Source organism: Cydia pomonella, chromosome 22 (genome assembly GCF_033807575.1).
Source record: "Cydia pomonella isolate Wapato2018A chromosome 22, ilCydPomo1, whole genome shotgun sequence".
NCBI classification, from domain to species: Eukaryota; Metazoa; Arthropoda; class Insecta; order Lepidoptera; family Tortricidae; genus Cydia; species Cydia pomonella.
This window is the reverse complement of record NC_084724.1, coordinates 10078555-10092733: the sequence shown is the minus strand read 5'-3', so window position 1 is coordinate 10092733 and position 14179 is coordinate 10078555. Positions and strand designations below refer to the sequence as shown.

Genomic DNA, 14179 nt, shown 5'->3' with positions numbered 1-14179 from the left:
TGGCACTCAAAGGCCCAAAACCCCAATAATAAATAATAAAAGGTCAAGTATGGAGCTTAAAGGGATATTGTGTGTATTCATATTGCCAACTTTGTGGAAGGTTAGCGTGATCAGAGTTTAGAAAACCACTCCCATAGTAGCTAAAACGAATGGAGTCTGGGACTAATATTGTTTCTATCACAAACACAAAGACCAATTCAAAACAAATGAAGTTGGATTTACTAGACTTCGAATAGGCTTCAAGATACGTCTTTTAATGAGGATGTAATAAAATAGAGTCTAAAAACAACTTTTTTAATACAGTTGCTCATAAAGTGCTACTTTACGTAGCTGTTTAGCGTGCGGAAAATTGGATTTCGCGAACTAGTGCTTTTTACTTTTCCAATTGTTCCAATTCATGACTACTTATTACTACTACTCCGTTGGCTCAGCGACCCAAAATGAGACTTGGCCTCCGACACAAGACAGCGCCACTTTTCTCGGTCCTGTGCGACCTCTCGCCAATTGTCGACTACTTATTGATGAGTATTAATGTTAGTTTCCTTTAAAAGTCGTAATCAACATAAAAACCTACTGTTCATGTAAAAATAATAAATATAAGCATATTTCATATTTTATTACTTACCTCTTCATCATTATATCACGTTTATTTTTAAATATTGAATATTGAAAAACCGTTCTTAATATGTTGTCTGAATGGAACGGAATAGCTGCCGAAACGCCTGTCAAAGCAGAGGCGTTTTTTCTTACTGCAAGAATGTTTTAAGTTTCCAAAGGCAACATTTGATATTGTTTTCATACAATTTAAATACGAGTATACGATACATAAATAATCGTAAACAACGATACTTAGGGAATATTAGTATAATATTTTATATTTACAATTGTTTCTGTCTTATCGAACATGCATAAAAAAGTACTTGTTGTTTTTCTCATTTTTTCGCAACTGTATTAAAAACGTCGTTCGATACACGTGCGGAAATTTCATACTTGTCAACTAATGACATACTTTCCACACTAGCATCGAAATGTACTATTATTTAGTGATAAAAAAAATATTGGCGTAATTTTGATCTTTGAGTCGTTTGCAATATTGAAATAAGGAGAAAGTATGATTGCTACTGTCATCTCATTAAGAGATAAAAATTTAACTACAGCTATCGGACTTTTTCTTTTGGAAGCAAAAAATCAATGATTTTTTTAAATTTAATGTATCAGTTATTGTTTTAAGTTGAACGAGTCTATAACTGGGGACAATAACAGATCCCGATGCTAAATTATGTACCTGGGAAATTTTACAAATTCTATTGATTATTAAATTTTCTGCGTTCGGAGGAAGAAAGTACCCAATGAATTAGGGGCTAATGGCGACTTGGGTCCGCACTGTCCAAAAATCGTCAATACCTATAGTCCGCGCATCAATTCTGTGTATTCGGGGGTCGAGAAAGTGGGAGGGCGTGCGCCGCGCCCGTACGTCGCATCACACCCCAGACTCGCCCAAACCAGTGTTGGCAACGATACGAATGCAAGTTTATCTCTATAATATAGTTGATAAAATCTACTGGTATAAATTTGTTTGTAGTGTAAGTTTACTTTCGTCATTCCAGGGATTGAGACAAGCTTTCGTCATAATGATGATGCCTTTCATTCCTTTCTTTACTTGATGTTGAATTTTTTTAACCTTTAATATGTTCTCACTCCTGAGGTGAAAAGTTGTATGTGTCACACGAGTGGAAAATTATTTTACATCTCGTGTTTTTGAGTCCCTCGCAAGAAAAACCAACTTTCCTCTGTTGTTGCACAAATAACTATTGTTTATGGCGCTTCTTGAACAGTGGTGAGTGGACGTTACTCGCCGCTGGAGCTTGTACACTACACTTTACAGTCTCGTCACAAAAAACTTCTGCCTGATTACGAACGTCCATTACAGCTCTCGGTCGAAATTTAGGATTTACGGACCGCATCGCTAAGCAAATGTGATGAAAAAATACGTAACAGCCCTAGGTCGAAATTTAGGATTTACGGCCCGCATCGTTTTTGTAATAACACCTATTTCGAGTAAGTGTAATGAAAATGTTATATTTAATTGCTTATAGTTTTAACACTTACCAATAATAATGAAGGCTGCCGACAGTAGAAAATGGGCCACGAAAGCCATATTGGGTATCACTTAACAATTAAAATAAATATCACTTTATTTTTCGTTCACTGATTCGATTCACTGTCGCCGCGGCGACTCAGTCGTCCATGTTGGAGTCTGAAACAAAGAAATATTTTATAAGTCAACATATATATTATGTATATTGTTCAATAAATAAATAAACAAATCAGCTTTAAGAAAAAAACATTATGTAATTACGTATCCCATCATAAATATTTTCATTTAAAAAGAGGAAACCAGGCTCTCACTGTCAAAAAGTTAACAGATCTCTTGGAGAGCGAAGCTTCTAACTCTAAAAGTCAAAATATATGGCCTGGCCGTTTCATAATTAACAATTTAGGTAAAAATATCGTTATTTATGGAATGGGGAGTTAATTATGGGAATGGATATTGTACAACAAATCCATATAAAACCAAAATTTTTATTGCATATATATCGCCAAAAAAGCAAGGAAAAAAATACTTAGAAAGTACAGTGCTCTAGTGCAGAAATGTATTATTTTCTGCAAACTTTTTAGAACAACAACGACCCACTTTCAGAGCATGAGAAATAAAAAAGAATTTTGACCCGTTTGATAACTAAAAGTAGTAATAACTTCCTTATCCATCATCAGACCAGTTCGGTGGTCCCTACCATACCATAATCATATATTTTAATGGTCACCAAACTTGTATGAGTATTTTATTTATTTCTGTTAGTTTTGGTCAAAACTGATAATGAAAAGTTAACAGAAAAAAAGTAGGATGGCAATCAATTTTATTAATTTAGTTTGGATTAGGAATGACTTTTTGAAGTACAAATTATTGGTAGCTCTTTATTGGTTGCCTTGTACCCTTAACCATCTCTTATAAAAAATATCTTAGCTTAATTAAAAACCCCCATCGTATCGATTTTGATGAAACAAATCTAAGAATCACCGCTAGAAAAGCCAAATAAAAAGAAACCGCTTTCATATCGGTTTACACATTGAGCTAAGGTGCCGCAGACAGACACACATAAAGCGGTCAAACTTACAGCATCCCTTTTTTGCGTCGGGAAAAAACCATTTTATTTAATAACTTCATTACCTTCCGTCATTCGAAAATCCGTCATTTTAATCACACACTATCAATTGTAATGTCATTTCCAGTGTTATTATATTGACATAACTTCAATACAGATGCAAGATACTTAAACTAACTTCAATACTTGCCGTCATTCCTTCATTCCAAACACTAAAGATAAAGATAATTTTATTGCCAAAATCTGTGTAACAGAGGTATATCGTCGCCGTAGAGCGAAAAGTCACCAAATCACAAAATGGCCAAAATTGACTTATATATGTCATCAAAATCGCATTTTTTTTCTCCAAATTTCAGTCTTATTGCGGTAGCAATAGCGATCATAGTTTCAATTTTACAAAGTTAAAGAAGTAACTAAAAACTCACTTCGGATTCAATATTATAGTCGAAAAATACCTAATTGCGTTATACGTTTTTAAACTTCTTGTAACTTATTTATGAGCGTACCTAAGTCAATTTAGTTATTTTTTCCCTAAGTATAACTAAACTATTTAACCACGAAGAACCTCATTCAAAAAGTCACTTAATTTACTTAGTTACTTTTTAAATACCGGTTATGTCAAAAGTGTGAAAGCGAAAATTAACTAACTCTATTTAGTTCTTTTTTTTGTTCATAGTTGTAAGGCAATGTACATAATTTAACCAAAGCGATAATTAATTAAACAGTTTTAATGAGTTTTACCCTACAAACAAATATACAATACAATAACTAATCATATTTAATTAATTTTACAATAAAGACTGTACTGTACGCCGACGTAATTCGCTCGCAAGTTAGTGACTTTTCGCCCAGTGCCGCAGGCCCCCGCAACCGAGGCCGACCGCTGCGCTGTGGCGTATGAGCCGACAGTGATACGTGTAGTTACTATTTTCTGCACGGCACTTCTTGCCGCATAAGTCGCATGTATGTGTATGTTGTTACCACTCCACGAGCGCGACGCCTGTTCCTTTTATGCCTCAAGTTTTCCAGCCACACGTCGTCGTGCTTCTTCACTCCCACGCATAGGTCTCTACGCCACTCGGGTCTCAATGCAGCACGTTCTTCCCAGTCGCCGGTATTGATGCCAAAGCATTCCATGTCACGCTTGCAGGAGTCTCTAAATCTTAACATCGGGCGCCCCACTAGGTCTTTTCGCATTATTTGCTATCTGACTCATTAGCACTTGGCGTGGCACCCTTTTTGGATCCATACAGTGTACATGACCGAGCCAACGCAGTCTCTTCTGTTTGAGCATCGCCGTAATGCTGGTGATGCCTGACTTTGCAAGAACCGCTTCATTTGTCATCTTATCCTTCCAGGTCACTCCCAATATTAGTCTCAGGCAACGCATATGAAAAGCGTTTAACTGGCGCTTTTGTTTAGAGTAAGTAGTCCAGGTTTCCGAAGCGTATAAAAGGGTACTGAGTACGCACGACTGGTATACGAGGACTTTGGTGGCTATGGTGAGCTTATCATTTCTCCAGACGCGAGTGTGAAGACGTCCAAATGTACACGAGGCTTTGCCTATTCGAGAAGCTATTTCCTTGCCGCTAGAAAGCGTAGATGTTGTTGTGGAACCGAGGTAGCAAAAATGATCAACCACTTGCAAAGCAGAACCATTAAGCAGAAAGCTAGGCTTCCTGTCTGTGCCCTGCACCATAACCACTGTTTTCTTGGCATTGACACTCATGGAAATAGCTGGCAAGCCTGGCTAAACTTATCAATTAGCACCTGAAGATCCCCCTCTGAGTCGGCAACAAGTGCAGCGTCATTCATCTGCATACAAAAGTTCTCTGGCAAATAGATCATCACGTCTTGTAGTTGACTTTAAACAGTTGATATTGAAAAGTCGGCCATCCTTTCTGGTATGCAGATGATGCACTCCGACGTCGCAATCCCTGAATGCCAAATGAAAATCCCTGAATGAAATATATCAAAGAGAGTTGGTGCCAGCACACAGTCCTGCCTTACACCGCGGTTGACGCCGAAGGTTTCCGACGTTTCACCATCGAACACTACCGAAGCACGCATGTTTTCGTGAAAATATTTCACTATGGAAAGTAGAGTAGGCGGACATCCGACCTTACACAACACTTCGTAAAGACCATTTCGACTCACTGTGTCGAATGCCTTGTTCAAATCTACAAAGGCCATGTAAAATGGGACACGATGTTCGCGGCACTTCTCCTGAAGCTGACGAAGAGTGAATATCATGTCGCTTGTCGACCGTACACCGCGAAATCCGCACTGAGTTTCAGGGTAAATACGCATCGCTAAGGCTTCAAGCTTTTTTAAAACCACCTTTGCAAAAGCTTTACCAGGAATACTCAGTAGGGATATGCCTCTATAATTATTGCAGTCCCCGCGATCTCCTTTTCCTTTGTATAGAGTGACGATATCTGCAACCCTCATGTCCTGTGGCACCGTGCCCTCGGTCCAACAACGCTGAAGGAGAGCGTACAGGGAGCGAGACACACAACCAAGTCGAATTAGTTCGGCAGGCAAATTATCACGACCAGTACTATAACCTTATCTTTGACCAGTATGAAAAGGAGCTGGAGAGAGTCGATCGATTCAAATATCTAGGTCACATTATCACTATTGACCTAGGACGATAGTGATATTGATAGGGAACGTAGGGCGTTGGCTGTTCGGGGGAATATGCTGGCTCGCAGGTTCGCGCATTGTACAGGGGAAGTTAAGAAAACTTTGTTTAAATCCTTCAGTAAATCGTTTTACACCAGCGGCCTGTGGGTTAGTTATACTCAGAGAGCACGCTGAGTGCTACGAGTCCTCTATAATAACATGTTTAGGGTCCTGATGGGACTTCCTAGATTCTGCAGCGCATCTGGCATGTTTGCCGACGCCCACGTAGAGGATTTCCACGCCATAATGCACAAAAGAATCATGTCCATAAGAAGCAGAATCCAGGGTAGTCCCAACAGCATACTAAGTATGTTAGCGAATAGGCCAGACAGTCTTTTGCAAAGACATTGGATGTCCGCATTAATAAACCCCCATTCTGGGTTTGTTTATTATTAAAATTAAAATTTTGTAGCCGTTTTATTTTTATTTTTAGTGTTTTTCTTTGTACAAGTAGTAAATAACTATAGCTTATAAGATACTCAAATTAACAAATGTGGACCACTTTGTCTGAATAAAGAAATTATTTATTTATTATTAAATATTAAGCAGTATCCAAAAAAATATTATAGTTAGTAGTTTTTAATTAACACGTATTTTCACTTTATCATAGCAGTCATAATTCAACTAACTTCACTTAGTCAAATATAGACGCACTAAAATGTGGGCAAATAATCATTAACTTCGTTCAAAAAATCACTAAGTTATAATTAAGGTGTAATATTTAAGGGCAAAAATTAATTATCGCCTATAGCTCCTAAATCGTTAGTGTGAATAATATAAGTCCATTTTGAGCTCAAAGAATAGCAGTTTCCAATGAATAAACACATATAAAACCACAATTTCATCTTAAGATAATTTCAGTAAAATAAAAATTAATTATTATTTTTTTAAACCCTCATAACTCAAAATGACTAATGAACGATTTGGTGACTTTTCGCACTACGGCGACGATATGTCATTTGTATACAATACAATATACTAAACTATCACTAGTAATGCCATTTCTTTTAGACGAATGCGAAGGAACCGCGCGAAATCGCATTTTCATACAAACGCAGTCCTCATATTTCTCTCTGGATATTAAATATTTTGAGACAATTGGTTGTATATCAACCACTGCTATGCTTCTACGTTAGTTTTTTTTGTATTGTATTGTATTTATTTATTTGCTGAATATGGGTTTTTCCAATTTTAAATTATTATAAGAGTAATGAGCATTAAAAATGTATGAAATCTGTTTTTCGCTCCTAATTTTTACTATAGTTCTCTGACATTGGGGACGTTTTACATCTCCAGATTTAATGTATTTTTAACCATAGAGACTATACATCTGTATTGTATTGTAGTAATTGTTTATTTTAAGATAATTATAAGGTACTGTTTACCCAGGTATTGGCTGTTGTATTTGTAAATGTTGTTATATATTTTTCATGTCACTATATGATGTTACTATAAATGTTGTATTGACTTGTAAAAGAGCCCTTGAGGCCTACTTGCAGAATAAATTTTTGAATTTTGAATTTTTGAGTTAAAAAATCGAAAAAAGTCAAACGTAGGGGTATAGTTACATCAAATTAGGTAAAATATTTTCCATTATTTCAATATCCAGTGAGGGAAATGAGGAATACGTTTGAATGAAGAAGCGGCCGTTCCCTTTCCTCTTAAAGTAACTCATGAATGAATCTCATGATAGTGTCTGGCCCGTATTAGATGCTCCTGCGCAGCAACTAAAGTGAATAAGTGATCCTAAAGGCGCTGACTTTCGAATAGCGATGCATTATTCTAACCGCATGCTCCACCGATTATCGATTCCGGAGATGCGCAAAGTTTTTTCAAAATGCACTAACGACGCTCTACGTGAATGTCGTGAATACGCATCTTTAACGAGCCGATTTGGTGCCAAATGATTTTTATCTTTATTTAGAATGGATTAAAGGTCATGTTCAAGTTCAGGTAGGTTATAAAACTTCTGTCAATTCCAAGAAAACGCTTGAGTGATGTTGATCGTTTTGGATTTATTGTTTGAGTGGTTTTCTTTATGGTTTTATGTAAACGGCTAAGCTTTGTTTCGAATTGCCTCTGGTTGTAAATAGCAACGTGCACGTTGAAAAATGTTGTCAAAAAATTTCGATTTTCCGGAAACGTTCATGGGAATATTCTCATGCAAGTTAACGAGAAAGAGATTAGAAATTTCCCGTTCAGATTGGGGATAACAGTTTTAAATAGGGACAGCACAAAATGATAAAATATAGTAAACTTATAATTTAACTTAAAATATACTTAAAGAGATTTTTAAAAAAGCGGCCAAGTGCGAGTCGGACTCGCCCATGAAGGGTTCCGTACCATTTATGACGTATTAAAAAAACTACTTACTAGATCTCATTCAAAACAATTTTCGGTGGAAGTTTGCATAGCAATGTATAATCATATATATTTTTTAGATTTTTCATTCTGTTATTTTAGAAGTTACGGGGGGGACGGGACACATTTTACCACTTTGGAAGTGTCTCTCGCGCAAACTATTCAGTTTAGAAAAAAAATGATATTAGAAACCTCAATATCATTTTTGAAGACCTATCCATATAGATACTCCACACGTATGGGTTTGATGAAAAAAGATTTTGTGAGTTTCAGTTCTAAGTATGGGGAACCCCCAAAATTTATTGTTTTTTATTCTATTTTTGTTTAAAAATCGTAATGCGGTTCATATAATACATCTACTTACCAAGTTTGAACAGTATAGCTCTTATAGTTTCGGAAAAAAGTGGCGGTGACATAATCGGACAGACAGACGGACATGACGAATTTATAAGGGTTCCGTTTTTTGCCATTTGGCTACGGAACCCTAAAAACACCCAATTCCAAATAATATAGTATAACAGATTAAATATCGTGACAAAACTAAGAATAAAGATTCCGTTTTTGCCATTTTAACTGTAGTAATAAAAAGTTCTTTCATTACATAATTTACTACTACAAACTTGGAAAATATATATCAATAAAAAACTGGTTTAACTAATGTACTATCACAACATTCCCACGCTTCTCTGTTTACGCGCGATAAACTGATTTGATTAAATGTTTTTATCCGTCGATTGATTTATTATCCTGCTAGTAATAAATAGGTGTAAAACTTTCTAGCAATTTTGCAATATAAAATGCCTATTAAGCTTTCGCCCGTTTGAAGTTTTGATTCATCTACATTTTGTATTTATTTAAATGAACGCCCACCCAAAAAGTTATTTTCAAACGGCAAATGAGATGTCTTTAAATTCTCACGTTTTGTACACATTTTAGTGCTTAAAACAGATCTAACGCGGTATAATTTTAATTGGAGAACAGTATTAACATGTTGAAGTTGAAACCAAGGGATCTATCATCGGACCAGTTTACGGATGTTGCGAGTGTTGTGTCGTGCCGTAGATAATTTTATTAAAACAGGTCTAACGGGATATAATTTTAATTGGGGAACTTTGCGGAAAATTTGCGGAAATTTGCGACATAAACGGCTGTGTCGTTTGATTGCGTTAGCTTAGAAGTTTGATTTTTTCACAGCTCCTAGGGACAGTAGACTTAAATATTTGATATAAATTCCAGCTTGATACCTCCACGCGTTCCTGAGAACAGACAGACAGAAGAAGGGATGGACGGACATCAAAGTGATCCTATAAGGGTTCCGTTTTTTCCTTTCGAGGTACGGAACCCTAAAAATTGCAATTTATAAGTATTTATATTTCGCTTACTGGGGTATCATTAGCATGAGGAGTCTAAACAGCAACGTTGCCCCCCTAAAATAAATAACTATGGCTCATAGAACTTGGCCAATTTTTCACATTTACTCATATGGGATGCAATATTCTAGGATGGGAATGAGGAGATCTTCAGCTTACAACTATCCCAAGTATTTTCTAACTAAAGCTAGCATAGTTGGCCAAAGTCTAGTCTAGACGGTGTGTGTGAAAGGCAGGTAAAAGGGAAACCGGGAGAAAGCTGAGATTGTTGTCTTAATTCCGCGCGAATACCGGCGAATTTATGCGCGCCGGGTAGCGGTATTTTGTTTTAAGGGGTATATGTTAAGTGTTTTGGCGTGGCTTGATGATTTAGTCTTTCAAAATATTCGGAAATGTTGAAACGTTGCGGGGTCTTTGTTGCCGCCGCTGATTTTGTCAAATTCTTTGAAAAAATTAGTGACGTTAGCTGCCGCATTACTGTTATGATTATGACGTTCATTCAGGAGGAGTTTTGGCCGAAGAGGGTGGAGTTTCGGTGGTTCCTCGGCCGGCTCCCTGAGACTGCGGGGTTGCAAACTGCATCGCAGCCATTAGTGTGTGTTACTACGATGACATCGCAATAATATTTTTAAGTTTTTAGATATATTTTATAGTAATATGAATGCTAGTTTATCAGGTATTTTTCTATGGGCCAATTATATAGTTGCCTGAAAATAAAGACTCATTAATTCATGCATTCTGTTACTCATTTTATCCAGGGAATTAATAGATACAGCTGAAGCAACAACGATGCTGTAACAGTAATGTCAGCTGCAGTTAACGTTCCAACGTCACCTTAACTGTCAATTTCAATGGATTGTAAGTTACGTTTAATAGTTGTATCAAGGAAATTGACAGTGGAATCTGACTTAACAGTGATTTAAAAATACGTTGCGGTCGCGTCTAATTGCCACAATCTATTACTTCATACACAGGTGTGGTAATAATAATTACCACACCTATAGGTAGTAGAGTACCTATATTTCAAGTTCATTATATAGAGTAGCGGTATAGTTCGAATTTTTACCTACTTATATTTAGCCTCACTGCGTAGGTATAATTGTATATATACAGGATGATCAATCCAAAACGGTCAGTATGGAGAAGTCAGAAACTATGAGAGATAGCCACATCTGTTCTTAGGAAACATGGCTTCGATTTTAAATGACATTCAATTTTTTTTTAACTCTCTTACCTGGTCAATCTTTTTGTAATCGCGTATAATTAGTATTTGTTTGCGTAATTGATCCTAAAAGTATAGTAAATATAAAAAAAGATTACCTGCCTTTCGAGGTTGTTACTGGTTACTCCTCTATGGAAAAACACAAGAACATCGAGTTTAGGCTCATTAAAAAGGTCCCAAGTACTTAAAAGACATGAAAATGAGACGAAGTACAGTTAGCAATAAAATTCTGTCACAAAATAATTTTTTAACAGTAACTTTTAGTTTCGTTGTATATTAGCTGTACTGTACACGCTCGTCGAGAGACCACGAGACAAGCTGAGAACGAGTGTGTACATACTGCTCCCTTCTCGTCTCGTCTCGTCCTCTCCGGTTGGACCGGAGCTGTGCCGAGACTCTCGGCGAGGCGAGAGGCTCTCGACGAGTGTGTAGATGCGAAAATTAAATCAGGCCATATGAAGCTTTTCTTTACATTTTATGTGCTCGCTGATGCTTCATAATTATAGTATAAAACTACAAAAAGTATATACCAATATTATTCTAGTCCAAGCACAGGGTAAATGTGCAAATAAAGCGACCGCAGAACGCAACGGGCAAACCGTTTATTGCGCTGCAGTTACTCGACCGCAGACCGCTTTGAGGAAGCGGTGAAGGATTAGAATGGGTACAGTTATCCTAGTAGGGTCAGTAGAGACTTGCCAGGCTGCAGAAGAGGGGTTATGTTTTTTGAGCGTATGTATGTCTTATTTCTTGGCATGTGTTACAATCTATACCGCTTGACGGATTTCAACGTATGATTGGTAAGTACGTGGGCGGTGTAACAACACCAGGCCGTCTAGCATGAGTTACGTTCTCGCGTGCGATTCTATACTTGAAGTCGCCCGCGAGAACGTAACTCGTGCTAGCCGGTCTAATACCTATGTTAATATCTGTCAAAAACACCGGTCAAGTGCGATTCGGACTCGCGCCCCAAGGGTTCCGTACCTCTCTCATTAAAAAAAAAAATTTAATCCGAGCCACGCTTGACGGTAGACTTCTTATAGAATTTCCTGTAGTAAAGCAAAACGTATAGTACGTAACGTACTGGTAAAATTGAACTGATATAAAAAAAAAACTAGGGCTAAAATCCGGGTTGGTTGACTGGTAGAGAATGCCTCCAGGCATTCAATCTGCTATTTGTACCTTCATGTATTGTGCAATAAAGATAAAATAAATAAATAAAATCCAGGGAGGAAAATGTCGAGAACATTTGTATGAAAAATGACCAATGTTTCCTCTTAAAATACGCTAGCGGAATTCTTCGAAACTTAGGCGAAAGTTGGAATGTTGGACCAGTAATGTCAAAACTTGACGAGACATGATCTGACATTCAAAGTAACGGGGCCATAACACTCAGTTAACGTTATCTGGCTGAGATTGCTCTTTTGTGATAAGCCGGCACGTTATTTACCTAGTTCATACACTTTATATAAGTAACTTGTTTTGTCAAAATTATTTTTAAAACACACAAAAAATTTAAACTAGAAATAAACATAAAAATTAAATTGATTATAACATGACAAACTAACTGTACATTAATAATCCTATTAGGTTTAGATTAAATTTTACATTCCTGAACGTCAAACCTGTCTTATTAAAAAAAAAAATTAGTTCCTAGTTTCCTCACCTAGCGCCACTGTCAATGTAATTTCCCCTCATGTTTTTTGGTTAGAAATACCAGTCGAATAAATTAAGTGTTATCAGAATTTCTTGTATTTTTATTAAATGGGCTACCGATTTCCTATAAACTATAATAGGTTGTGGGCCCAGCCATTTAATAAAAATACAAAGAGCAGTGCGCGGACTCGGTACAGTGGTAAAGTAAAGATTACCAAGTCATTGTTAGAATAACCTCAAAATATGGATCTCGGCGGACTCAAGATGAATGTGGAACATTTCGATGGTAATAACTTCCGTCAATGGAAATTTCAAATTAAATGTGCGCTGAGAGCGAAGGGCATTGATATATCTAAGCCAGAACCAGAGAACAACAAGGAATCATGGCTCAAAAACGACGGCATGGCGATGTTCATTATGACGTCCGCCATGGATTACCGGCAAATCGCGCTTGTGGAAAACTGTAACAGTGCGTTGCAGATTATGGAGAAACTTGAGTCAATTTACGAAAAGAAGTCAGAATTTAACAAAATGTTAGTTCATGAGCAATTTTACCAATATAAAATGAACCCGTCAGATAGTATGGCGCAGCACATATCTAAAGTGGAGAGTTTAGCGCAACAACTGAAAGATTGTGATGAGAAGATTAGTGATACAGCCATAATCACAAAAATCATAAGTACTTTACCTTCTCAGTACCGCTCTGTTAGACAGGCCTGGCTGTCACTGGATTCATCTCAGCAAACCTTACAAAATCTGACGGCTCGGTTGATGGACGAGGAAGCCAGCTTAACGGTAGAAGAAAAGACTGACGTAGCACTTGTAACTACGCAAGAAAAAGCGAAACCGAAAAAGAAATCCAGTTCTCACAATGATGAAGATAAGCGTCATCGCTTCATTTGTTATCACTGCAACAAGCGGGGGCATTTCGCCAGAGATTGTAGGTCTAAAAAGAAATCATACAACAAGCCAGATAGTAATATGTTGGCATTTCACATGGAACAGTGTTTAAACTTAACAGAGGAATCTGAATATGTTTTTCTGCTCGATAGTGGTGCTTCAGTGCATACAACTTTTAGAAGGGATTTCTTTTTGAAACTAGATCTATACAGTGATAATGACAACAGATATGTGAAACTAGGAAACAAACAGAACCTGAAAGTATGTGGAGTAGGTACCATACTTATAAAGAAATGCTTGAACGGCCAGTGGGAGGAAAATATCCTAAAGAATGTTTTATGGGTACCTGAACTGAAGAGGAATTTGTTTTCAGAGGGTGCAATAATGGACTATAATTATGTAATCATTAAGAAGAACAATTCTGCCCTCATCTACAAAGACAATAAAATAGTTCTGAGTGCAACTAAAAAGTCTAATAACTTATATGTGATGAACTTTGAAGTTGTGACAAGTGCAAGTTGTAATACAGTGCATGTGCCAGTGAACAATCTTAAGGTTTGGCACGAGAGACTCGGACATCTAAATGTGAAAGAAATACAAAAAATGGTGAAAAGTGAACTTATACAGTGTAAAGACATAAATAATGAAAAATTTGTATGTGAAGGCTGCATGTATGGGAAACAAAGCCGCCTCCCATTCCATACTTCACGCCGAGGTGAGCAGTGTCCTGGAGACCTAGTCTACAGTGATGTTTGTGGACCTATGAGTGAATCATCTGTGCAAGGTATGGTGTACTTTGTCTTGTTTAAAGATGCAGCCTC

At 37.0% G+C, this 14179-nt stretch overlaps 1 protein-coding gene across 1 annotated transcript in view; it reads right to left on the bottom strand.

Annotated features, from left to right (window-relative positions):
- Window positions 1–14179, bottom strand: part of LOC133530064 (agrin) — a 116389-nt gene that overhangs the window by 51556 nt on the left and 50654 nt on the right. The window contains exon 2 of the mRNA XM_061867882.1: window positions 2110–2257. Coding sequence (XP_061723866.1) covers window positions 2110–2158 — 49 coding nt within the window. The 5' untranslated portion in view covers window positions 2159–2257. The remainder of the gene's footprint in view (window positions 1–2109; window positions 2258–14179) is intronic.